This window comes from Hyperolius riggenbachi, chromosome 3 (assembly GCF_040937935.1).
Source record: "Hyperolius riggenbachi isolate aHypRig1 chromosome 3, aHypRig1.pri, whole genome shotgun sequence".
Taxonomy (NCBI): domain Eukaryota; kingdom Metazoa; phylum Chordata; class Amphibia; order Anura; family Hyperoliidae; genus Hyperolius; species Hyperolius riggenbachi.
The window spans coordinates 14,390,010-14,413,987 of record NC_090648.1 but is presented as its reverse complement, the minus strand read 5'-3'; the positions used below and the strand labels follow the sequence as shown (position 1 = coordinate 14,413,987).

The window sequence follows — 23,978 nt, the reverse complement described above, 5'->3', positions numbered from 1 at the left end:
TTACACCGACCACAGATATACCCGTTCCTGCGTGCCTCTGTAAGCCTCATACACGCGTTACATAAGAGGCCGTTACACCAACCACAGATGTACCTGTTCCTGCATGCCTCTGTAAGCCTCATACACGCGTTACATAAGAGGCCGTTACACCAACCACAGATATACCCGTTCCTGCGTGCCTCTGTAATCCTCATACACACGCGTTACATAAGAGGCAGTTACACCAACCACAGATATACCCGTTCCTGCGTGCCTCTGTAAGCCTCATACACGCGTTACATAAGAGGCCGTTACACCAACCACAGATTTACCCGTTCCTGCGTGCCTCTGTAAGCCTCATACACGCGTTACATAAGAGGCCGTTACACCAACCACAGATTTACCCGTTCCTGCGTGCCTCTGTAAGCCTCACACACGCGTTACATAAGAGGCAGTTACACCAACCACAGATTTACCCGTTCCTGCATGCCTCTGTAAGCCTCATACACACGTTACACAAGAGGCCGTTACACCAACCACAGATATACCCGTTCCTGCGTGCCTCTGTAAGCCTCATACACGCGTTACACAAGAGGCCGTTACACCAACCACAGATATACCCGTTCCTGCATGCCTCTGTAAGCCTCATACACGCGTTACACAAGAGGCCGTTACACCAACCACAGATATACCCGTTCCTGCATGCCTCTGTAAGCCTCATACACGCGTTACATAAGAGGCCGTTACACCAACCACAGATATACCCGTTCCTGCGTGCCTCTGTAAGCCTCATACACGCGTTACATAAGAGGCCGTTACACCAACCACAGATTTACCCGTTCCTGCATGCCTCTGTAAGCCTCATACACGCGTTACACAAGAGGCCGTTACACCAACCACAGATATACCCGTTCCTGCGTGCCTCTGTAAGCCTCATACACGCGTTACATAAGAGGCCGTTACACCAACCACAGATATACCCGTTCCTGCATGCCTCTGTAATCCTCATACACGCGTTACATAAGAGGCCGTTACACCAACCACACATTTACCCGTTCCTGCATGCCTCTGTAAGCCTCATACACGCGTTACATAACAGGCAGTTACACCAACCACAGATATACCCGTTCCAGCATGCCTCTGTAAGCCTCATACACGCGTTACATAAGAGGCCGTTACACCAACCACAGATATACCCGTTCCTGCATGCCTCTGTAAGCCTCATACACGCGTTACATAGGAGGCCGTTACACCAACCACAGATATACCCGTTCCTGCATGCCTCTGTAAGCCTCATACACGCGTTACATAATAGGCCGTTACACCGACCACAGATATACCCGTTCCTGCATGCCTCTGTAAGCCTCATACACGCGTTACATAAGAGGCAGTTACACCGACCACAGATTTACCCGTTCCGGACAACAGTAATAAAAATCTAGTTAATGTGACACTGAAGCAAAAAATGTGGTCACCAAAACTAGCTGAGCGAAGAACCCGACTAAAAAAGCCTGGGGAGAACACTATTATGGTCACAGCCCATTGTTATGAATGTTATAGCCTCACGCCTTTTGCACTGTGGAGATAGGTTTTTGTATTTTGATCATATTGCATCTTGAAATGTTTTTTATTGCATCATATTGATGACACTATGTGTGATTTCACTTTTTATATGACGTCTGTCACTAATCACTCATTTATGGGAATATACTGAACTTGGGTTCAATCCCTGTAGGTAGCTCTTTATAGAGCACCCCATGGTGATCTATTTGCTATATTACGTGTATGTAGCATTGCTATTTGGCGCTCATTATCTATGCTACAAAAGTTATTTAATACGTTGTTGATACTACTAGCTACACACCCCACAGTAAAAAAGACCCTCTAGGGGCTGAGCAATCCACCGCAGCAGTAATAGACAAGCTGAGCTAGTCATTACCGCCAAGGTGGTTTTAAAGGACCTAGTCCTCTACTTTTTGCTACCAATGGGCAAACACTGAGTAAATCCTCTATAAATTAATACTGCAAAAAACAAACCAGCAACAAAACACCTGAGGTCTGGGGTGTGACGCAGACGGGATCGGTGAGTCCGTGTTCCCAGCGAGGACAGAGATACTAACATTAGGAAGAGGGAAGTGACTCCATAGAATGTTCCGTGGTGCAGTGGAAACAGTCTGTAGTGCAGCCCTCATCAGTCACACGTTCTCCTGTAATCTGCATTGTATCTCTTGCAGGACCTCAGCTGTAACGAGATCCAATCTCTGCCGCCACAGATGGGATCACTGGAGTCACTGCGAGAGCTGAACGTCCGCAGGAATCAGCTGACCTCTCTGCCGGAGGGTGAGTATCACCACCAGGACCAGTCACAGGATCCGCTCTGCCATCACATGGTCACATGACCTGTGCTTCCTGATCAGTATTCACCCTGTGTGGGTGGGGCCTAAAATCCCCGGAAGATCACAGATCATGCTTTGAAGTTATATCTGTGTAGTAGGCGGGATTAGGGTGTAGCAAGACGTCCTATAAAACTCTGCATAGCAGCCTCTCACTGTGGGCAGGGCCGGAGCTACCATTGGAAAAAATGGGCAATTGCCCCAGGGCCCCAGAGCCTGTAGGGGCCGCAAGGTGTCCCTCCCCCATCTTAGCTGTTGCTCCCCAGGAACTCTGCAGAATAGGTTAAGTTGGGAGGTGATTGGGGCAGGGTCAGCAGCCAGCTCAGCGGCCCAGGAGGGATATTTGGCTGCAACAAAGGGCCTCTAATGACGCTTTTTGGTCGGGGGTGTCTGTTGGGGGGCCCCCAGGCTAATTTTACCCTAGGGCCCAATTGTTACTTGAACCGGCCCTGACTGTGGGGCAAAATAGTGCGCATGTAACTAGGATGGCTGCCCAGCATCTTTCTATAGATTTCATGTGCTTTTGTAAAGAATACAGGAAATGCTAAGGATCCCCATGAGGAGGTGGAATAGTCCAAAACCAGTCAGATTTTTACATGTTGCAGTGCATTTTAGTCTGAGACAAATTTGCATCTTCTTTATATGTATTTTAAATGTTACAATTTTCCTGATAGTGGAACCTGTGTCAATATCTGGTGCGGTATGGGAAATAGGTAAAAACTTTGCCCCACCCCCTTATGATTGCTCCATGGTGTACAGATATTTTACTGTGACGTACCACACACTGTATGTGTACTGCAGAGTTTATAACTCCTCCTCCATTCCCCCCTCCTCTGACTGATTGCCAGAAACGTTTGTCAGTATTATGGCAACAGTAAAATGGTTGTATTCGCCCATCAGTAGTCATCATCTGTCTTCTCTCTCCTGCAGAGCTCTCTGAGCTTCCTCTAATACGCCTGGATATCTCCTGCAACCACATCTCCCGAATTCCTGTCTGTTACCGACATCTCCGGCACCTCCAAACTATCATACTGGACAACAACCCCCTCCAATATCCCCCCGCCCAGGTAAGTGCTTCTGTGTCACCCTGCAGGAGGAGGAGCAGACTGGCAGCTCCCTTCTGTCTGTGTCACCCTGCAGGAGGAGGGGCAGACTGGCAGCTCCCTTCTGTCTGTGTCACCCTGCAGGAGGAGGGGCAGACTGGCAGCTCCCTTCTGTCTGTGTCACCCTGCAGGGGGAGGGGCAGACTGGCAGCTCCCTTCTGTCTGTGTCACCCCGCAGAAGGAGGAGCAGACTGGCAGCTCCCTTCTGTCTGTGTCACCCTGCAGGAGGAGGGGCAGACTGGCAGCTCCCTTCTGTCTGTGTCCCCCTGCAGGAGGAGGGGCAGGCTGTCAGCTCCCTTCTGTCTGTGTCACCCTGCAGGAGGAGGAGCAGGCTGGCAGCTCCCTTCTGTCTGTGTTACCCTGCAGGAGGAGGGGCAGACTGGCAGCTCCCTTCTGTCTGTGTCACCCTGCAGGAGGAGGGGCAGACTGGCAGCTCCCTTCTGTCTGTCACCCTGCAGGGGGAGGGGCAGACTGGCAGCTCCCTCCTGTCTGTGTCACCCTGCAGGAGGAGGAGCAGACTGGTAGCTCCCTTCTGTCTGTGTCACCCTGCAGGAGGAGGGGCAGACTGTGCAGCTCCCTTCTGTCTCTGTCACCCTGCAGGAGGAGGGGCAGAGTGGCAGCTCCCTTCTGTCTGTGTCACCCTGCAGGAGGAGGGGCAGACTGGGAGCTCCCTTTTGTTTGTCACCCTGCAGGAGGAGGGGGAGACTGGCAGCTCTCTTCTGTCTGTCACCCTGCAGGAGGAGGGGCAGGCTGGCAGCTCCCTTCTGTTTGTGTCACCCTGCAGGAGGAGGGAGAGACGGGCAGCTCCCTTCTGTCTGTATCACCCTGCAGGAGGAGGGGCAGACTGGCAGCTTCCTTTCTGTCTGTGTCACCCTGCAGGAGGAGGGGCAGACTGGCAGCTCCCTTCTGTCTGTGTCACCCTGCAGGAGGAGGGGCAGACTGGCAGCTCCCTTCTGTCTGTGTCACCCTGCAGGAGGAGGAGCAGACTGGCAGCTCCCTTCTGTGTCACCCTGCAGGAGGAGGGGCAGACTGACAGCTCCCTTTTGTTTGTCACCCTGCAGGAGGAGGGGGAGACAGGCAGCTCCCTTCTGTCTGTCACCCTGCAGGAGGAGGGGCAGACTAGCAGCTCCCTTCTGTCTGTGTCACCCTGCAGGAGGAGGAGCAGACCGGTAGCTCCCTTCTGTCTGTCACCCTGCAGGAGGAGGGGCAGGCTGGTAGCTCCCTTCTGTCTGTGTCACCCTGCAGGAGGAGGGGCAAGCTGGCAGCTCCCTTCTGTGTCACCCTGCAGGAGGAGGGGCAAACTAATAGTTTCTGTTTCTCTGAATCACTATGGAAGATACTAATTCTAAGCTGTTTTCATTTCTGCAGATCTGCCTGAAAGGGAAAGTGCACATATTTAAGTATCTGAACATAGAGGCTTGTAATAAGCCCACGTCAGAGCTGGCCGATCTGGGAAAACTGAGCCGCCCCACAAGTTTCACTGCCTGGTAAGTGATCAGTGATGCGGTAACTCCTCTTATTCTCGCCCGATTGCCTTACACCGTCCTCTGTGTGTCACACATGCTGCCTGTAAGCAGCAAGTCTGCAGAGTTAGGGCTGGTTCACACGGGCGTCTGCTGAGCTTTTGCTTTGCATTGCATTCAAACGCCAGCGGTTAAACGCCAGCGTTTAAAAGCTAGCTTTTGAAAGCTTTTGAAAAGCGTTCAAGGCTAGAAGTTCTGGTCTCTGCTATTGTTTCCTGGCGTTTACTGCCTCTGAAAGCAGCATGTTGCTTTTGAGACTAGACGCAACGCTGGGATCTACTGCCAGGCTTTCATGAAAGCCTGCAAAAGCCAGCTCTAAACGCTCCCATTCACTTGCATGGGATGGCAGTAGATCCCAAAAAAACGCTGCGTCTGAAACGCTGCGTTAAACGCCACAAAAACGCCCGTCTGAACCAGCCCTTACTGAGAAGTTTACTCCGGTTACCTCCAGAATCCCCCAAACACTTCACTGACCTACCATTTTTATTTATTTATTTATTTTTTGTTATAGGGGTTTAACAAAACAAAAACAGACTCTTACCTGGAGCTTCTATCAGCCCCCTGTAGCTGTCATGTCCCACGCCGTCCTCCTCCAATCCGCTGTTCTCCGCAGCTGGCACTTGTCAATTATTCGCTTAACAAGGCGAATAGTGCCCGCTCGCGTCTCCGGGAGCTTACTGCGCAGTGTGAGGTTTTCTCGTTCAGCGCCTGCGCAGTAAGCTCCCAGAGAGGCGAGCGGGAGCGCGCACTCGCACGGACGCGCAGCCACAGTCTCGTTAGAGTAATCATCAGGCTCCCTGCACACTGCATGTGATTCCGATTTTTAATCAGTTTTTACACCCGATTCTTAATCGTTACTGCATGCTGCACTTTTCCCTCCGTTTTTGTGTTGATGGCATTCAGGGAAAACCAGAATTGCAAATCGGAATCGCAAAATGGATTTGCAGTGTGCAGGGAGCCTAAGACCCGGACCGGCGGCTGGGAATAGGTGATCGGAGGAGGACGGCGCGGGACATGACAGCTGCAGGGGGCCGATAGAAGCCCCCAGGTAAGTGTCAGATTTTTGTTTTGTTTACCCTCCACAGAACCCCTGTAAAGAGAACCTGAGAGAGAAAAATGATACATACCTGGGCTTCCTCCAGCCCCCGGTTTCTTTATAGGAGGATCGATTTAAATCAAGTGAAGCCACAAAATAGCGATCTGTTTCCAAAATTTTAGTTTCACACTTTATTATATTCACAAAAAAATTATTTTTCTTCTTCAAAAAGGTAGAAAAATTCTTTGTAAAGCAGCAGAAAAATTTGTGGTACAGACATATAAAAAGCAATACAAAAAGCAGATCATAGACACTGTGGGCTTTGTTTGATGAAAAAAGGTCATTTAAGTTCAGGCGACGACTCTAGTCCATTTCGGGTTATTGACCCTTCGTCAGGCCTTTACAATGCATAGAGAATTATCTTGACCAGAGAATATGTACAGTCATAAAAGACCAAACATGAATTTAATTAGTAAAGAGGTATCTGTTCCAACCAGACACAATCCGGCACCTGACTGATGGCTGACATAGGGAAACTCAGCTGCAAACACAGCCTCCAGCCCCCTCCAGGCTTACCGCTCCCTCTTCGTCCTCTTGCTCCACCTGGCTGTTCTGTAACTGGCACAGAATGTCCGCTGGTGCGGGGCATACTGCTCCTGCATGGCCCGGAAGAGTGCCCGCCCCCATTGTGCCGGACTGCGCTGACTGGAGGGTTTTTTGGTGCTAGTTACAGCAGATCCAGGAGGCGGGGGAGGGCGGCGAGGGAGCGAAAAACCTGCAGGGGGCTGGAGAAAGCCCCAGGTATGTATATTTTTTTCCCCTTTCCCGTCTCAGGCACACTTTAACGTGAACCCAAAGTGAGAGGTATACGGAGGCTGCCATATGTATTTCCTATTAAACAATACCAGTTCCATGGCTGCCCTGCTGGTCTATTTGGCTGCAGTAGTGTCTGAATCACAGCAGAAACAAGCATACAGCTAATCAGATCTGACAATGTCAGAAACACCTGATCTGATGCATGCTTGTTTAGGGGCTATAGCTAAAAGCATTAGAGTCTGTTTCCTCCACGCGCAGATTGGATGCAGAAGAACCTGACTCCAATGAATGCCTATGGACCTGTTTCCACTAAACATGATTTTTCTGATGCAGATTTTCCCATAGGCCTTCATTGGAGTCAGTTTTTCTGCATCCAATCTGTGTGTAGTGGAAACAGGCCCTTAGAGGCAGAGAATCGGTATGACTGCCACGCAATGTGCATTGTTTAAACATAAATATGGCAGCCTCCATATCCCTCTCGCTTTAAATGAAAGCCTGCGGGAGCATGCTGTGCAGCAGTCAGTGCTAGGAGGCTGAGCTCCTCTGTTCCTTGTGTATGTGTTGTATATGGTGCTGTGTATGTGCTGTATATGGTATTGTATAGGAGGTACATGCTGATTATTGTGTGCTAGGAGGCGGAGCTCCTCTGTTCTATTTGTTGGTGTTGTGTATGTGCTGTATATGGTGTTATGTATGTGTTGTATAGGAGGTATATGCTGATTATGGCATATTAGAAGGTGGATCGCCTCTGTTCTGTATGTATGCTGTATAGGAGGTACATACTGATTGCTGCGTGCTAGGAGGCGGAGCTCCTCTGTTCTGTGTGTTGGTGTTGTGTATGTGCTGTATATATGGTGTTGTATATGGTGCTGTATATGAGGTACATGCTGATTGCTGCGTGCAAAGAGGCGGAGCTCCTCTGTTCTGTGTGTTGGTGCTGTGTATGTGCTGTGTATGTGCTGTATATGGTGCTATATAGGAGGTACATGCTGATTGCTGCATGCTAGGAGGCAGAGCTTCTCTGTTCTGTGTGTTGGTGCTGTGCATGTGCTGTACATATAGTACTGTGTATGTGCTGTATATATGGTGTTGTATAGGAGGTACATGCTGATTGCTGCGTGCTAGGAGGCGGAGCTCCTCTGTTCTGTGTGTTGGTGTTGTATATATGCTGCATATGGTGTAGTATAGGAGTTACTTGCTGATTATTGCGTGTGCTCAGATAGGTCTCTGTACTTCCAGCCTCACAGATGATGTATATTCCTCTCGGCCGTACGGCGGTCTTGATTCCGGCTTCAACAGCGTGGACAGCGGCAGTAAGCGGTGGTCGGGAAATGAGGTATGTTTTCTTTGCACACATAGGACTGTATTTGTGGATTGCTCAGGAGTTGAGGGGGCTGGGCTACTTCTGGAGTTGAGGGGGGCAGGTTACCTCTGGAGTTGAGGGGGGCAGGTTACCTCAGGTATTGAGGGAGGCAGGTTACCTCAGGTGTTGAGGGGGCATGTTACCTCAGGTGTTGAGGGGGGCATGTTACCTCAGGTGTTGAGGGGGGCAGGTTACCTCTGGAGTTGAGGGGGGCAGGTTACCTCTGGAGTTGAGGGGGGCAGGTTACCTCTGGAGTTGAGGGGGGCAGTTTACCTCTGGGGTTGAGGGGGGCAGGTTACCTCTGGAGTTGAGGGGGGCAGGTTACCTCTGGGGTTGAGGGGGGCAGGTTACCTCTGGAGTTGAGGGGGCAGGCGCGGAGCTAGGGGGGGTCAGGGTAGGACAAGTGCCCCGGGGCGCCGGGTCCCCAAGGGCGCCCTCCGCCTAGCTGAGCTGCAGGTTTTTTTTTTCTTTCAGGGGGGGGGGGAGGGGAAGGGGAGCAGCGCAGAGAAGAGGGAGAGCTGTGCGGACGGCGAGGAAGGGGAGCAATCGCCCCCCTCCTTCCCTCACCTTAGGTGCTCTCCCTCCCTCGCTCTCCCCTCCATTACTGTCCGGGTGGCTCGTGGCTGGCAGGGGCGGGCGGAACTCACCTCCGTCTCGCTCCAGCGCCGGCCGGAAGTTCAGGTCCCGCAGCCGCTGCTCTGGTCTGGACCAGACCAGAGTAGTGGCAGATCCATCCGGCGCCGCGACGAGACAGAGGTAAGTTCCGCCCGCCACTGCCAGCCACCCGGACAGTAATGGAGGGGAGAGCGAGGGAGGGAGAGCACCTAAGGTGAGGGAAGGAGGGGGGAGATTGCCCCCCTTCCCTACCGCTGCTCACAGCTCTCCCTCTTCTCTGCGCTGCTCCCCTTCTGCTGGGGAGGAGGACACCTGGCTACCTACTCTGGGCACAAATAACCGTGGCTACATATACTGGGACATATACCCCTGGCTACATATACTGGGCATATATACCCCTAACTACATATACTGGGCACATATACCCCTAACTACATATACTGGGCACATACAGTATACCCCTGGCTACCTACTCTGGGCACATATACCCCTGGCTACATATACTGGGACATATACCCCTGGCTACATATACTGGGCATATATACCCCTAACTACATATACTGGGCACATATACCCCGAACTACATATACTGGGCACATATACCCGTGGCTACCTACTCTGGGCACTTATGCCCCTGCCTACATATACTGGGCACATATACCCCTAACTACATATACTGGGCACATATACACCTGGCTACCTACTCTGGGCACATATACCCCTGCCTACATATACTGGGTACATATACCCCTAACTACATATACTGGGCACATATACCCCTGGCTACCTACTCTGGGCACATATACCCCTGCCTACATATACTGGGCACATATACCCCTAACTACATATACTGGGCACATATACCCCTGGCTACCTACTCTGGGCACATATACCCCTAACTACATATACTGGGCACATATACCCCTAACTACATATACTGGGCACATATACCCCTGGCTACATATACTGGGCACATATACCCCTGGCTACATATACTGGGCTTCTATACCCCTGACTATAAATACTGGGCACATATACCCCTGACTATATATACTGGGCACATATTATACCCCTGGCTACATATACTGGGCACATATACCCTTGGCTACATATACTGGGCACATATATCCCTGGCTACATATACTGGGCACATATACCCCTGACTATATATACTGGGCACATATTATACCTCTGGCTACATATACTGGGGACACATACCCCTGCCTACATATACTGGGCACATATACCCCTAACTACATATACTGGGCACATATACCCCTGGCTACATATACTGGGCACATATACCCCTGGCTACATATACTGGGCTTCTATACCCCTGACTATAAATACTGGGCACATATACCCCTGACTATATATACTGGGCACATATTATACCCCTGGCTACATATACTGGGCACATATACCCTTGGCTACATATACTGGGCACATATATCCCTGGCTACATATACTGGGCACATATACCCCTGACTATATATACTGGGCACATATTATACCTCTGGCTACATATACTGGGGACACATACCCCTGCCTACATATACTGGGCACATATATCCCTGGCTACCTGTTCTGGGGACATCTATACTGCTGGCCACCTATAGACCTGGGGCTACCTATTTTTGGGGAACCACTGCTGTCAGATTGTGTGTTTTGGGGAACTGCTGCCAGGTGAGAGGTGTCTACCATATTAAGGGGGCATTCTGCCTATTTATGTGAAATGCTGTCTATTTATGTGCCTCATGACTGCTGAATTTGTCTTGTTGGGGGCCTCATGATCGCTGAATTTGTCTTGTTAGGGGCCTCATGATTACTGAATTTGTCTTGTTGGGGGCCTCATGATTGCTAAATTTGTCTTGTGGGGGCAGGTTACCTCTGGAGTTGAGGGGGACAGGTTACCTCTGGAGTTGAGGGGGACAGGTTACCTCTGGAGTTGAGGGGGACAGGTTACCTCTGGAGTTGAGGGGGGCAGGTTACCTCTGGAGTTGAGGGGGACAGGTTACCTCTGGAGTTGAGGGGGGCAGGTTACCTCTGGAGTTGAGGGGGGCAGGTTACCTCTGGAGTTGAGGGGGACAGGTTACCTCTGGAGTTGAGGGAGGCAGGTTACCTCTGGAGTTGAGGGGGTTGAGTTGCCTCTGGAGTTGAGGGGTCTGGGCTTACTCAGGAGTTGAGGGGGGCTGACTTGTATGATGGGTGTGGTTTGTGTTAATCTGTATATGTGTAACTTGTATAAGATGATATTTAGAAGTGATAGCACCTCCAGCACACATTGTGGATAGACATTTGGCAGACAGATTAGGCCATGTGGCCGGTAGGGTTTGCAAAGAGTAGTCTGCTGCTGATGTAGCTGTGCAGCGTTGTGTGTGTGTCTCTCAGCAATGTGTCCCCTTCAGTCTGCAGATGAGCTGTCGGATCTCTCCTTCAGAGTGGCGGGTCTGGGCCGAGACGCCAAGCAACTCAGATCGACGCTCAACGGAGCCGGTAAGATGCAGAACGACCCTCGTTTTATCTGTGAATTTCTTGAGAAACGCCGGAGGGCTAGAGGGAGGCTCCGAGTTTTGTGAAAGCAAACCTGAGCTGAAAATAGACTAAAGAAGATCATTAGTTGTGTGTATAGTGGTAGTATTATATAGAACTTTCCTGCAGCCTCACATTCTTATTTTCAGTTTAAGAGCTGCAGTGTAAACAGTAGCCCTGACGATGCAAGGCATATTCTGCTTCATTCAGCCCCCATGGAAGAGAATTAATTACCATTTGTAGTTTTCAGCACTTTACTGTTATCAGGAGTCTGTGTGCAGATAGATAAAAGTGTTTTGCCTGCATGCTGACAGAGAGGCTGTTGTAACAGGCAATGTTTAGTGATAGGGAGTGGCAGATTATAGTAGTAGACACTATGGGCTTGATTCAGAAAGCTGTGATAACTCTTATCATGGTCGTGCTAGAATTATAGCGGGCGTAATGTTTTTCGCACACAAACATGAATTTACGTGCAAAATCATGGCCGTTTTTGCGTGCGTTATAGCGCGCGCAGAAGGCTTTATCACGGCTTTGTGAATCACGCCCTATATGATGCTGTCTCTTCTCCCCATTGAAAAATCCTCACATGCTTTTCTAACAGTCACTAATCAAGAAAGTGATGTGGAATTTCTCTAAAAACAATAATAAATCTGCTGATCTCCCAGTGCCTACACATTTCTGTCTTACGTGGACACCGTTTAAAGGAGAACTGTAGAGAGAGGTGTGTGGAGGCTGCCATATTTATTTTCATTTAAGCAATACCAGTTGCCTGGCTATTCTGCTAATCCTCTGCCTCTTATACTTTCAGCCATAGGCCCTGAACAAGCATGCAGCAGATCAGGTGTTTCTGACAATTTTGACAGATACGACAGGATTAGCTGCATGCTTGTTTCTGGTGTGATTCAGCCACTACTTCACTCAAATAGACCAGCAGGGCTGCCAGGCAACTGGTATTGCTTAAAAGGAAAAAAAAATGGCAGGCTCCATATACCTCTCACTACAGTTCTCCTTTAAGCAATCTTCTCGTCACTGTATTAATGGGTAGCTTCAACTTGCGACTATCACGAGACAAAATGTATACATTGGTTAAAAAATGTAGATAAAGGTTTAAACAAGGATTCTAATATCTTGGATTTCTATGATGAATTTTAAATGCCAATCTGTTGTTTTTCATGTGCTGGTGAGATGCGTTTTAAATGCCGCACTTCTTTCTATTTTGTATTTCTTTATTTTTTACTTCATATGCGGGTAAGATGTTTTTTTTTTAATGACACTATTTGTTATATTTCATGTGCTGGTAAGATGGGGTTTGAATGCCACAATTCTTTCCAGCTAATAACAACTCTGTAGTCTGCCTAAGTTACGTTTGAACGCTGGGTGTACAATGTCTCCTCATCACCCAGAGTTTGTGGTATGTGATGTTTTAGTGAACAAGTGGTCTTATCTATTTGCCATAAATGAGCTAGAATCCCTGTGAGATCCTCCTCATGTCATTCTAATGACATTGATTTATGGTTGCAAAAGAATGTTTTTCCTCCGAATGTCCTGTGTATATAAGCTGTGCTGTGTGTTCTAACATCTTGTTAATATACAGGACCAAAGTCTGAAGAACGCGCATTAGCCAAATGCTTTCGTTTTGTTTACCTCTAAGTTAGCCAATAAATGGGATCATCCTGATTCCTGAAAACTTCTTGCTTTTCCGAAATCCATGTTCCCTTGTTGCATCTGGGCTCATCCATGTGTCTCCTGTCCCCAGATCCTGATCATGAGCACCCAGACTTCATAGAAAGCAGCACCAATGAGGAGGAGGAAGATGTCAAGTCTGACACCGGCCTGCACATGACTGTGACTCCTCAGGTGAGAGACCACGGCATTCACTCACATATGCCACACGTAGCACCGCGTACTGCCAGCACTGCAGCCCTGGGCTCCACGCCCATCACATACCAACGCTGCAACTATAACAGTGTGTGACTGTGGTGAGGACATTAGAGTGTAAGCTCCTCTGGTGCAGAGACTGATGGGAATGAATCAGTGATCTCTGTACAGCACTGTGGTATATGTCAGAGCTATATAAATGTATAATAATAATAGTGTGTGACTGTGGTGAGGACATTAGAGTGTAAGCTCCTGTGGTGCAGAGACTGATGGGAATGGATCAGTGATCTCTGTACAGCGCTGTGGTATATGTCAGAGCTATATAAATGTATAATAATAATAGTGTGTGACTGGGGTGAGGACATTGGAGTGTAAGCTCCTCTGGTGCAGAGACTGATGGGAATGAATCAGTGATCTCTGTACAGCACTGTGGTATATGTCAGAGCTATATAAATGTATAATAATAATAGTGTGTGACTGTGGTGAGGACATTAGAGTGTAAGCTCCTCTGGTGCAGAGACTGATGGGAATGGATCAGTGATCTCTGTACAGTGCTGAGGAATATGTCAGAGCTATATAAATGTATAATAATAATAGTGTGTGACTGGGGTGAGGACATCAGAGTGTAAGCTCCTCTGGTGCAGAGGCTGATGGGAATGGATCAGTGATCTCTGTACAGCGCTGTGGTATATGTCAGAGCTATATAAATGTATAATAATAATAGTGTGTGACTGGGGTGAGGACATTGGAGTGTAAGCTCCTCTGGTGCAGAGACTGATGGGAATGGATCAGTGATCTCTGTACAGCGCTGTGGTATATGTCAGAGCTATATAAATGTATAATAATAATAGTGTGTGACTGCGGTGAGGACATTAGAGTGTAAGCTCCTCTGGTGCAGAGACTGATGGGAATGGATCAGTGATCTCTGTACAGCACTGTGGTATATGTCAGAGCTATATAAATGTATAATAATAATAGTGTGTGACTGTGGTGAGGACATTGGAGTGTAAGCTCCTCTGGTGCAGAGACTGATGGGAATGGATCAGTGATCTCTGTACAGCACTGTGGTATATGTCAGAGCTATATAAATGTATAATAATAATAGTGTGTGACTGCGGTGAGGACATTAGAGTGTAAGCTCCTCTGGTGCAGAGACTGATGGGAATGCATGAGTGATCTCTGTACAGCGCTGCGGAATATGTCAGAGCTATATACTGTAAATGTATAATATTAACTATTTACTGTATATGATACAGTATATTTACACCCCCGGGGACTTCATCTTAGCTCCAGGGACGTAGCTATACGTATCTCCGCTGCTGTGCACGCTCCCGATCGCGTACACATCACCGCCCGTTAACCTGGAGATCAGTGAATGGGAACGCATTCATTGATTGATTGATCTGACTGCCCGTGATCAATGAGATGCCGTTTCCATTGACTAAGCAGAAAGTGAAAGCATACACACATTACTTCCTGCAACTATGCAGTAAACATACTCAAAAACACAAAGTAAAACACAACCAAAATTAACTGGTAAACTGGGGGACATCTAGTGGTCAAATAGTAATATTACACTTACATACACAGCCCATCACATTAATATACCCCATTCATTTACTCCCCTCCCATAGTTACCAAAATAAAACCCTTTAAAAAAAAAAAAACACATTCTAAAAAATACATAATTACAGTAACTTAGGGACTCGACTTTTTTAATATGTATGTCACAGTAGCATGTATTATTTTAAAACTTTAATGGACGAACACTGAGAAATTATTAATTTTTTCTTTCTTTCCTATTATGCCTCTTAACCACTTGCCGACCGCCTACTTCATATTGGCGGCGGCAAAGTGGCAGCCCCAGGACCACGTAACGCAGATTGGCGTCAGGTCCTGGGGCACTCTCTGGCCGGGGATCGCGCGCTGGGATGCGCGCGCATCCACCGGCAATAGGCTCCGCCCACCCGCGACGTCAACCCGCCGGCCAATCGGAAGCGCCGGCGGGTTGTTAACCCGACGATCCCCGGATAGGAAGCGTATAATACGCTTTGTAATGTTTACAAAGTGTATTATACAGGCTGCCTCCTGCCCTGGTGGTCCCAGTGTCCGAGGGACCACCAGGGCAGGCTGCAGCCACCCTAGTCTGCACCCAAACACACTGATCTGCCCCCTGATCGCCCACAGTACCCCTCAGACCCCCCCCCTGCCCACCCCCCAGACCACCATTTGCACACAATCACCCCCCTAATCACCCATCAATCACTCCCTGTCACTATCTGTCAACGCTATTTTTTTTTTTAGTCCCTAAACTGCCCCCTGCTCCCTCCTGATCACCCCCCCACCCCTCAGATTCTCCCCAGACCCCCCCAGACCCTCCCCCCCCCCTGTGTACTGTATGCATCTATCCCCCCTGATCACCTGTCAATCACCCGTCAATCACCCATCAATCACCCGTCAATCACCCGTCAATCACCCCCTGTCACTGCCACCCATCAATCAGCCCCTAACCTGCCCCTTGCGGGCAATCTGATCACCCACCCACACCAATAGATCGCCCGCAGATCCGACATCAGATCACCTCCCAAATCCATCGTTTACATCTATTCTCTCCTCTAAACACCCACTAATTACCCATCAATCACCCATCAATCACCCCCTATCACCACCTGTCACTGTTACCCATCAGATTAGACCCTTGCGGGCACCCAATCGCCCGCCCACACGCTCAGATTGCCCTCAACCCCCCCCCTTATCGATTCGCCAGTGCATTATTTACATCCGTTCTTCCCTGTAATAACCCACTGATCACCTGTCAATCACCCCCTGTCACTGCCACCCATCAATCACCCCCTGTCACTGCCACCCATCAATCAGCCCCTAACCTGCCCCTTGCGGGCAATCTGATCACCCACCCACACCAATAAATCGCCCGCAGATCCGACATCAGATCACCTCCCAAATCCATCGTTTACATCTATTCTCTCCTCTAAACACCCACTAATTACCCATCAATCACCCCCTATCACCACCTGTCACTGTTACCCATCAGATTAGACCCTTGCGGGCACCCAATCGCCCGCCCACACGCTCAGATTGCCCTCAACCCCCCCCCCCCTTATCGATTCGCCAGTGCATTATTTACATCCGTTCTTCCCTGTAATAACCCACTGATCACCTGTCAATCACCCCCTGTCACTGCCACCCATCAATCACCCCCTGTCACTGCCACCCATCAATCAGCCCCTAACCTGCCCCTTGCGGGCAATCTGATCACCCACCCACACCAATAGATCGCCCGCAGATCCGACATCAGATCACCTCCCAAATCCATCGTTTACATCTATTCTCTCCTCTAAACACCCACTAATTACCCATCAATCACCCATCAATCACCCCCTATCACCACCTGTCACTGTTACCCATCAGATTAGACCCTTGCGGGCACCCAATCGCCCGCCCACACGCTCAGATTGCCCTCAAACCCCCCCTTATCGATTCGCCAGTGCATTATTTACATCCGTTCTTCCCTGTAATAACCCACTGATCACCTGTCAATCACCCCCTGTCACTGCCACCCATCAATCACCCCCTGTCACTGCCACCCATCAATCAGCCCCTAACCTGCCCCTTGCGGGCAATCTGATCACCCACCCACACCAATAGATCGCCCGCAGATCCGACATCAGATCACCTCCCAAGCGCAGTGTTTACATCTATTCTCTCCTCTAAACACCCACTAATTACCCATCAATCACCCCCTATCACCACCTGTCACTGTTACCCACCAGATTAGACCCTAATCTGCCCCTTGCGGGCACCCAATCACCCGCCCACACGCTCAGATTGCCCTCAGACCCCCCCCTTATCAATTCGCCAGTGCAATATTTACATCTGTTATTCCCTGTAATAACCCACTGATCACCTGTCAATCACCCATCAATCACCCCCTGTCACTGCCACCCATCAATCACCCCCTGTCACTGCCACCCATCAATCAGCCCCTAACCTGCCCCTTGTGGGCAATCTGATCACCCACCCACACCAATAGATCGCCCGCAGATCCGACATCAGATCACCTCCCAAGTGCAGTGTTTACATCTCTTCTCTCCTCTAAACACCCACTAATTACCCATCAATCACCCCCTATCACCACCTGTCACTGTTACCCATCAGATTAGACCCTAATCTGCCCCTTGCGGGCACCCAATCACCCGCCCACACCTCAGAACGCCCTCAGACCCCAGCCCTGATCACCTCGCTAGTGCATTGCTTGCATCTATTTCCCCCCTCTAATCACACCTTGAGACACCCATAAATCACCTCCTGTCACCCCCTAGCACACCTACCCATCAGATCAGGCCCTAATTTGCCCCGTGTGGGCTCCTGATCACTCGGCCAAACCCTCAGATCCCCCTCAGACCCCCTTCCGATCACCTCCCCAGTGCATTGATTGATTTTCCCCTCTAACCGCCCCCTGAGACACCCATCAATCACCTCCTGTCACCCCCCTAGCACTCCTATCCATCAGATCAGGCCCAATTCATCCTGTCATCTAAGAGGCCACCCTGCTTATGACCGTTTCCACAAAATTTGCCCCCTCATAGACCACCTGTCATCAAAATTTGCAGATGCTTATACCCCTGAACAGTCATTTTGAGAAATTTGGTTTCCAGACTACTCACAGTTTTGGGCCCGTAAAATGCCAGGGCAGTATAGGAACCCCACAAGTGACCCCATTTTAGAAAGAAGACACCCCAAGGTATTCTGTTAGGTGTATGATGAGTTCATAGAAGATTTTATTTTTTGTCAAAAGTTAGCGGAAATTGGATTTTTATTGTTTTTTTCACAAAGTGTCATTTTTCACTAACTTGTGACAAAAAATAAAATCTTCTATGAACTCACCATACCCCTAACGGAATACCTTGGGGTGTCGTCTTTCTAAAATGGGGTCACTTGTGGGGTTCCTATACTGCCCTGGCATTTTAGGGGCCCTAAACCGTAGGGAGTAGTCTAGAAAACAAATGCCTCAAAATGACCTGTGAATAGGATGTTGGGCCCCTTAGCGCACCTAGGCTGCAAAAAAGTGTCACACATGTAGTATCGCCATACTCAGGAGAAGTAGTATAATGTGTTTTGTGGTGTATTTTTACACATACCCATGCTGGGTGGGAGAAATCTCTCTGTAAATGGACAATTGTGTGTAAAAAAAATCAAAAATGTGTCATTTACAGAGATATTTCTCCCACCCAGCATGGGTATATGTAAAAATACACCACAAAACACATTATACTACTTCTTCTGAGTACGGCGATACCACATGTGTGACACTTTTTTGCAGCCTAACTGTGCTAAGGGGCCCAAAGTCCAATGAGTACCTTTAGGATTTCACAGGTCATTTTGAGACATTTGGGTTCAAGACTACTCCTCACGGTTTAGGGCCCCTAAAATGCCAGGGCAGTATTGGAACCCCACAAATGACCCCATTCTAGAAAGAAGACACCCCAAGGTATTCCGTTAGGAGTATGGTGAGTTCATAGAAGATTTTATTTTTTGTCACAAGTTAGCGGAAATTGATATGTATTGTTTTTTTTTTCACAAAGTGTCATTTTCCGCTAACTTGTGACAAAAAAAAAAATCTTCTATGAACTCACCATACCCCTAACGGAATACCTTGGGGTGTCTTCTTTCTAAAATGGGGTCACTTGTGGGGTTCCTATACTGCCCTGGCATTTTAGGGGCCCTAAACCGTGAGGAGTAGTCTAGAATCCAAATGCCTCAAAATGACCTGTGAATAGGACGTTAGGCCCCTTAGCGCACCTAGGTTGCAAAAAAGTGTCACACATGTGGTATCGCCGTACTCAGAAGTAGTAGTATAATGTGTTTTGAGGTGTATTTTTATACATACCCATGCTGGGTGGGAGAAATCTCTCTGTAAATGGACAATTGTGTGTAAAAAAAATCAAATAATTGTCATTTACAGAGATATTTCTCCCACCTAGCATCTGTATGTGTAAAAATACACCACAAAACACATTATACTACTTCTTCTGAGTACGGCGGTACCACATGTGTGGCACTTTTTTGCAGCCTAACTGTGCTAAGGGGCCCAAAGTCCAATGAGTACCTTTAGGATTTCACAGGTCATTTTGCGACATTTGGTTTCAAGACTACTCCTCACGGTTTAGGGCCCCTAAAATGCCAGGGCAGTATAGGAACCCCACAAATGACCCCATTTTAGAAAGAAGACACCCCAAGGTATTCCGTTAGGAGTATGGTGAGTTCATAGAAGATTTTATTTTTGTCACAAGTTAGCAGAAAATGACACTTTGTGAAAAAAAACAATTCAAATCAATTTCCGCTAACTTGTGACAAAAAAAAAAAATCTTCTATGAACTCACCATCCTCCTAATGGAATACCTTGGGGTGTCTTCTTTCTAAAATGGGGTAATTTGTGGGATTCCTATACTGTCCTGGCATTTTAGGGGCCCTAAACCGTGAGGAGCAGTCTTGAAACGAAATTTCTCAAAATGACCTGTGAAATCCTAAAGGTACTCATTGGACTTTGGGCCCCTTAGCGCAGTTAGGGTGCAAAAAAGTGCCACACATGTGGTATCGCCGTACTCAGGAGAAGTAGTATAATGTGTTTTGGGGTGTATTTTTCCACATACCCATGCTGAGTGGGAGAAATATCTCTATAAATTGACAATTGTGTGTAAAAAAAATAAAACAATTGTCATTTACGGAGATATTTCTCCCACCCAGCATGGGTATGTGTAAAAATACACCCCAAAACACATTATACTACTTCTCCTGAGTACGGCAATACCACATGTGTGGCACTTTTTTGCAGCCTAACTGCGCTAAGGGGCCAAAAGTCCAATGAGCATCTTTAGGCTTTACAGGGGTGCTTACAATTAGGCACCCCCCAAAATGCCAGGACAGTGAACACACCCCACAAATGACCCCATTTTGGAAAGTAGACACTTCAAGGTATTCAGAGAGTAGCATAGTGAGTCCGTGGCAGATTTCATTTTTTTTTGTCGCAAGTTAGAAGAAATGGAAACTTTTTTTTTTTTTTTTTTTGTTACAAAGTGTCATTTTCCGCTAACTTGTGACAAAAAATAAAATCTTCTATGAACTCACCATGCCTCTCACTGAATACTTTGGGATGTCTTCTTTCCAAAATGGGGTCATTTGGCGGGTATTTGTACTATCCTGGAATTTTAGCCCCTCATGAAACCTGACAGGTGCGCAGAAAAGTCAGAGATGCTTGAAAATGGGAAAATTCACTTTTGGCACCATAGTTTGTAAACGCTATAACTTTTACCCAATCCAATAAATATACACTGAATGTTTTTTTTTTAATCAAAGACATGTAGCAGAATAACTTTCGCGCTCAAATGTATAGGAAATTTTACTTTATTTGAAAAATGTCAGCACAGAAAGTTAAAAAAGTCATTTTTTTGACAAAATTCATGTCTTTTTTGATGAATATAATAAAAAGTAAAACTCGCAGCAGCAATCAAATAGCACCGAAAGAAAGCTGTATTAGTGACAAGAAAAGGAGGTAAAATTCATTTAGGTGGTAGGTTGTATGACTGAGCAATAAACCGTGAAAGCTGCAGTGGTCCGAATGGAAAAAAAGGCTCTGGTCCTTAAGGGGTTTTATGACTGCAGTCCTTAAGTGGTTAAAATGCATTTAACCTAAAATAATATTTATCAAAATGTAATACGCAAAAAAAAGCCTAATTGGTGGCGGAAAGAACATTTAGTTGTGATCAGTAGTGATAAAGTTATTGCCGAACAAAAGGGAGGTACGCTGAAAGGTGAAAATTGCTCTGGCCCATAAGGGGGAAAAAACCTCATGTGGTGAACTGGTTAATAGTTTATTTGTAGTGTAACTTTTTTTTTTTTTTATTGAAATGCACAAAATTAACATCAGTGGATGTATTTAAAAAAAAAAATATTAGGATGCAATTGTTGTTCTCTCCCACAATGCAGGATCTGTTTTCAAGGTATTGCGTTTACGCATCTAAAAATCACTTGAAGGCTCCCTGCACACTGCAAATCCGTTTTCTGATTCCGATTCTGATTTGCAATTCCAATTATCCCTGAATGCAATCGACAGAAAAATGGAGTAAAAAACGCAGCCTGCAGTAACGATTAAAAATCGGAATCGGATGTATAAACCGATTAAAAATCGGAATCGCATGCAGTGTGCAGGGAGCCTATCAAATGCTTTCAAAAATGCATACAACTTGAACAAGCATGCAGCAGATCAGGTGTGTCGGAGTGAAGTGTGACTGCATTTGCTGCATGCTTGTTTCAGGAATGTGATTCAGACACTACTGCAGCCAAATAGATCAGCAGGGCTGCCAGGCAACTGCTATTCTTTAACAGGTAAGAATCATGGCAGCCCCCATATCCCTCTCAATTCAGGTCCCCTTTAAGGCTAGTAATGTGGTAATTAATGTACCAGCTGGTTTTTGGGATTTGTAAGGAAACCGAAGTGCCCAGAGACACCCTTTGCCCAGGACCTGAAGAATCGCAACGCATCAGCAATTACCGAAATTGTGGAAGTCCACAAATTTACCGCAATTCCGGGATTGCTCCAAAAATGCTACAGCCCGACGCTGAAGGGGAAATGCCCTCATAGGGTTCACTGGTGCAGCGCTTGGCTAGTCACAGCGGTCGGCAATCGCGACTGACGTGCTGCTAGTTGGTCCACTGCCTAACTAAAGGTGCCCATACACTTACTCGTTTTCCCGTCAATAGACAGCAGATTCGATCACTGTGATCGAATCTGCTGTGAAATCGGAACATTTTGATTGATCACCGGCGGGTCGGGAGTGCGTCAATAGCGGCGTTCGAATGTCCGACGACTGACGCTAGCGGGTATACATTACCTGTACCGTAGGCGCGTGCCCCTGCGGTCCCTTCTCCGCGCTGGGCTCTGGCTGGCTTCACTTGCTTCCTGTCGGGGGAAGTTTAAACAGTACAGCGCCCTCTACTGTTTAAACTTCCCCAACGGGAAGTAAAGTGAAGCCGGAGCCAAGAGCGGAGACCGGGGGACTCGCGCCATCTAGATCAGGTAATGTATGCTGGGGACGGCGGCAGCTCCACAGATTGTGAATCGATTTCATAGTGAAATCGATTCAGAATCTGTTTGCAGTGTAGGCAGCCAATAGATCCCTCTGTGATCGAATCTGATCAAAGAGGGATCTATCTGCTGGTCGATCTGGTGGCAATCGACCAGTGTATGGCTGCCTTAAAGAGAACCCGAGGTGGGGTTCTGACAATGAAATCCGCATACAGAGGCTGGGTCTGCCTATACTGCCCAGCCTCTGTTGCTATCCCAACCCCCCCTAATGTCCACCTGCACTCTGCTATCCCCCAACCTCACAAACATTTAAATCCCATTCACATTTGCTTACTCTCTCCCTCCTACTCTTACTTGCAGCTGGTGATATATCACCCAATCCTGGGCCACAGCCTGCTGCCAGACAAGCATCCCCTGCTGACCTGCTTCATACACTTCACAGCCCTCTGTCCACAAATAACCTCAACACCCATCCTCGCTCCAACCTTATTTCCATCCATCCCACCCACAAACACATGCTCCTCCTACCCTGTGGTCTCTGGAACACCAGATCCGTCCGCAACAAACTTGCAGCAGTCCACGACCTCTTCCTCTCCAAATCCCTCACCATCCTCGCACTCACTGAGACATGGCTCACCCCCTCTGACTCTGCCGCAGAGGCTGCCCTCTCCTACGGGGGGCTTCACCTCAGTCACACCCCCAGACCAGACAACAGGACCGGGGGAGGGGTGGGTCTGCTCCTCTCCCCATCCAGCACCTTCCGTGTCCTCACCCCACCTACCTCTCTACAATTCACATCATTTGAGGCCCACACCATTCGCCTCTACCACCCCCTCCCTGCCATTGTTGCGGTCTTATACCGCCCTCCGGGCTCCACCCCACAATTTCTCGATGACCTTGCCTCCTGGCTCCCTCACATCCTCTCCTCTGACCTCCCCACCATCATCCTTGGGGATTTCAATATTCCCATCGATGAAGCCCAGAGCTCCGCTGTGACCCGGCTATTCACCATTGCCAACTCACTTGGACTAGTACAACACACCAACGCCCCCACTCACACTGCAGGTCACACTCTCGACCTTATAGTCACTAAATCCACCACCATTGCAGACCTTGACATCGCACCCTTTCCACCCTCAGACCATCACCTTCTCACCTTCAACCTCCTCACGGAAGGCACCTCCAAATTAGCCACCCACCCACCCACCCACCTAGTCGATGGCAGCGAGACCTACGCAAGCTCAACCCTAGTGTCCTTGCTGACCCCCTCCATACCCTCTCCTCCACTCTCCCCACCCTAACCTGTCCTAATCTTGCTGCAGCTCAGTATCGCCAAACTCTCATCAGCCCTAGAGAAAGCTGCTCCACCAATATTTCGCCGCAACCAACCCCCTAACCCCCAGCCCTGGCGCACTACCCATACTCGCAACCTCCAGAGGAAAACACGCGCCACTGAACGGAAATGGAGGAAAACTAGACTTAACCAGGATTTCCTACAGTACAAGACCAACCTGCTGCAGTTCCACACTGCCCTTGCTCATGCGAAGCAGGAATACTTTACCAAGCTCATCGGAGCACAAGCTTCCAACCCCCGGCGTCTTTTTGCCACCTTCAACTCCCTGCTTAAACCCACCCCC

The 23,978-nt window shown here is 48.3% G+C and overlaps 1 protein-coding gene across 3 annotated transcripts in view; it reads left to right on the top strand.

The window, feature by feature from the left end:
• Positions 1-23,978, top strand: part of LRCH4 (leucine rich repeats and calponin homology domain containing 4) — a 131,874-nt gene that overhangs the window by 56,409 nt on the left and 51,487 nt on the right. For all 3 annotated transcript variants that reach the window (XM_068273886.1, XM_068273885.1, XM_068273887.1), the window contains 6 exons: positions 2,214-2,319; positions 3,303-3,439; positions 4,844-4,962; positions 8,090-8,186; positions 11,237-11,324; positions 13,117-13,217. In XM_068273886.1, the coding sequence (XP_068129987.1) occupies positions 2,214-2,319; positions 3,303-3,439; positions 4,844-4,962; positions 8,090-8,186; positions 11,237-11,324; positions 13,117-13,217 (648 nt within the window). The remainder of the gene's footprint in view (positions 1-2,213; positions 2,320-3,302; positions 3,440-4,843; positions 4,963-8,089; positions 8,187-11,236; positions 11,325-13,116; positions 13,218-23,978) is intronic.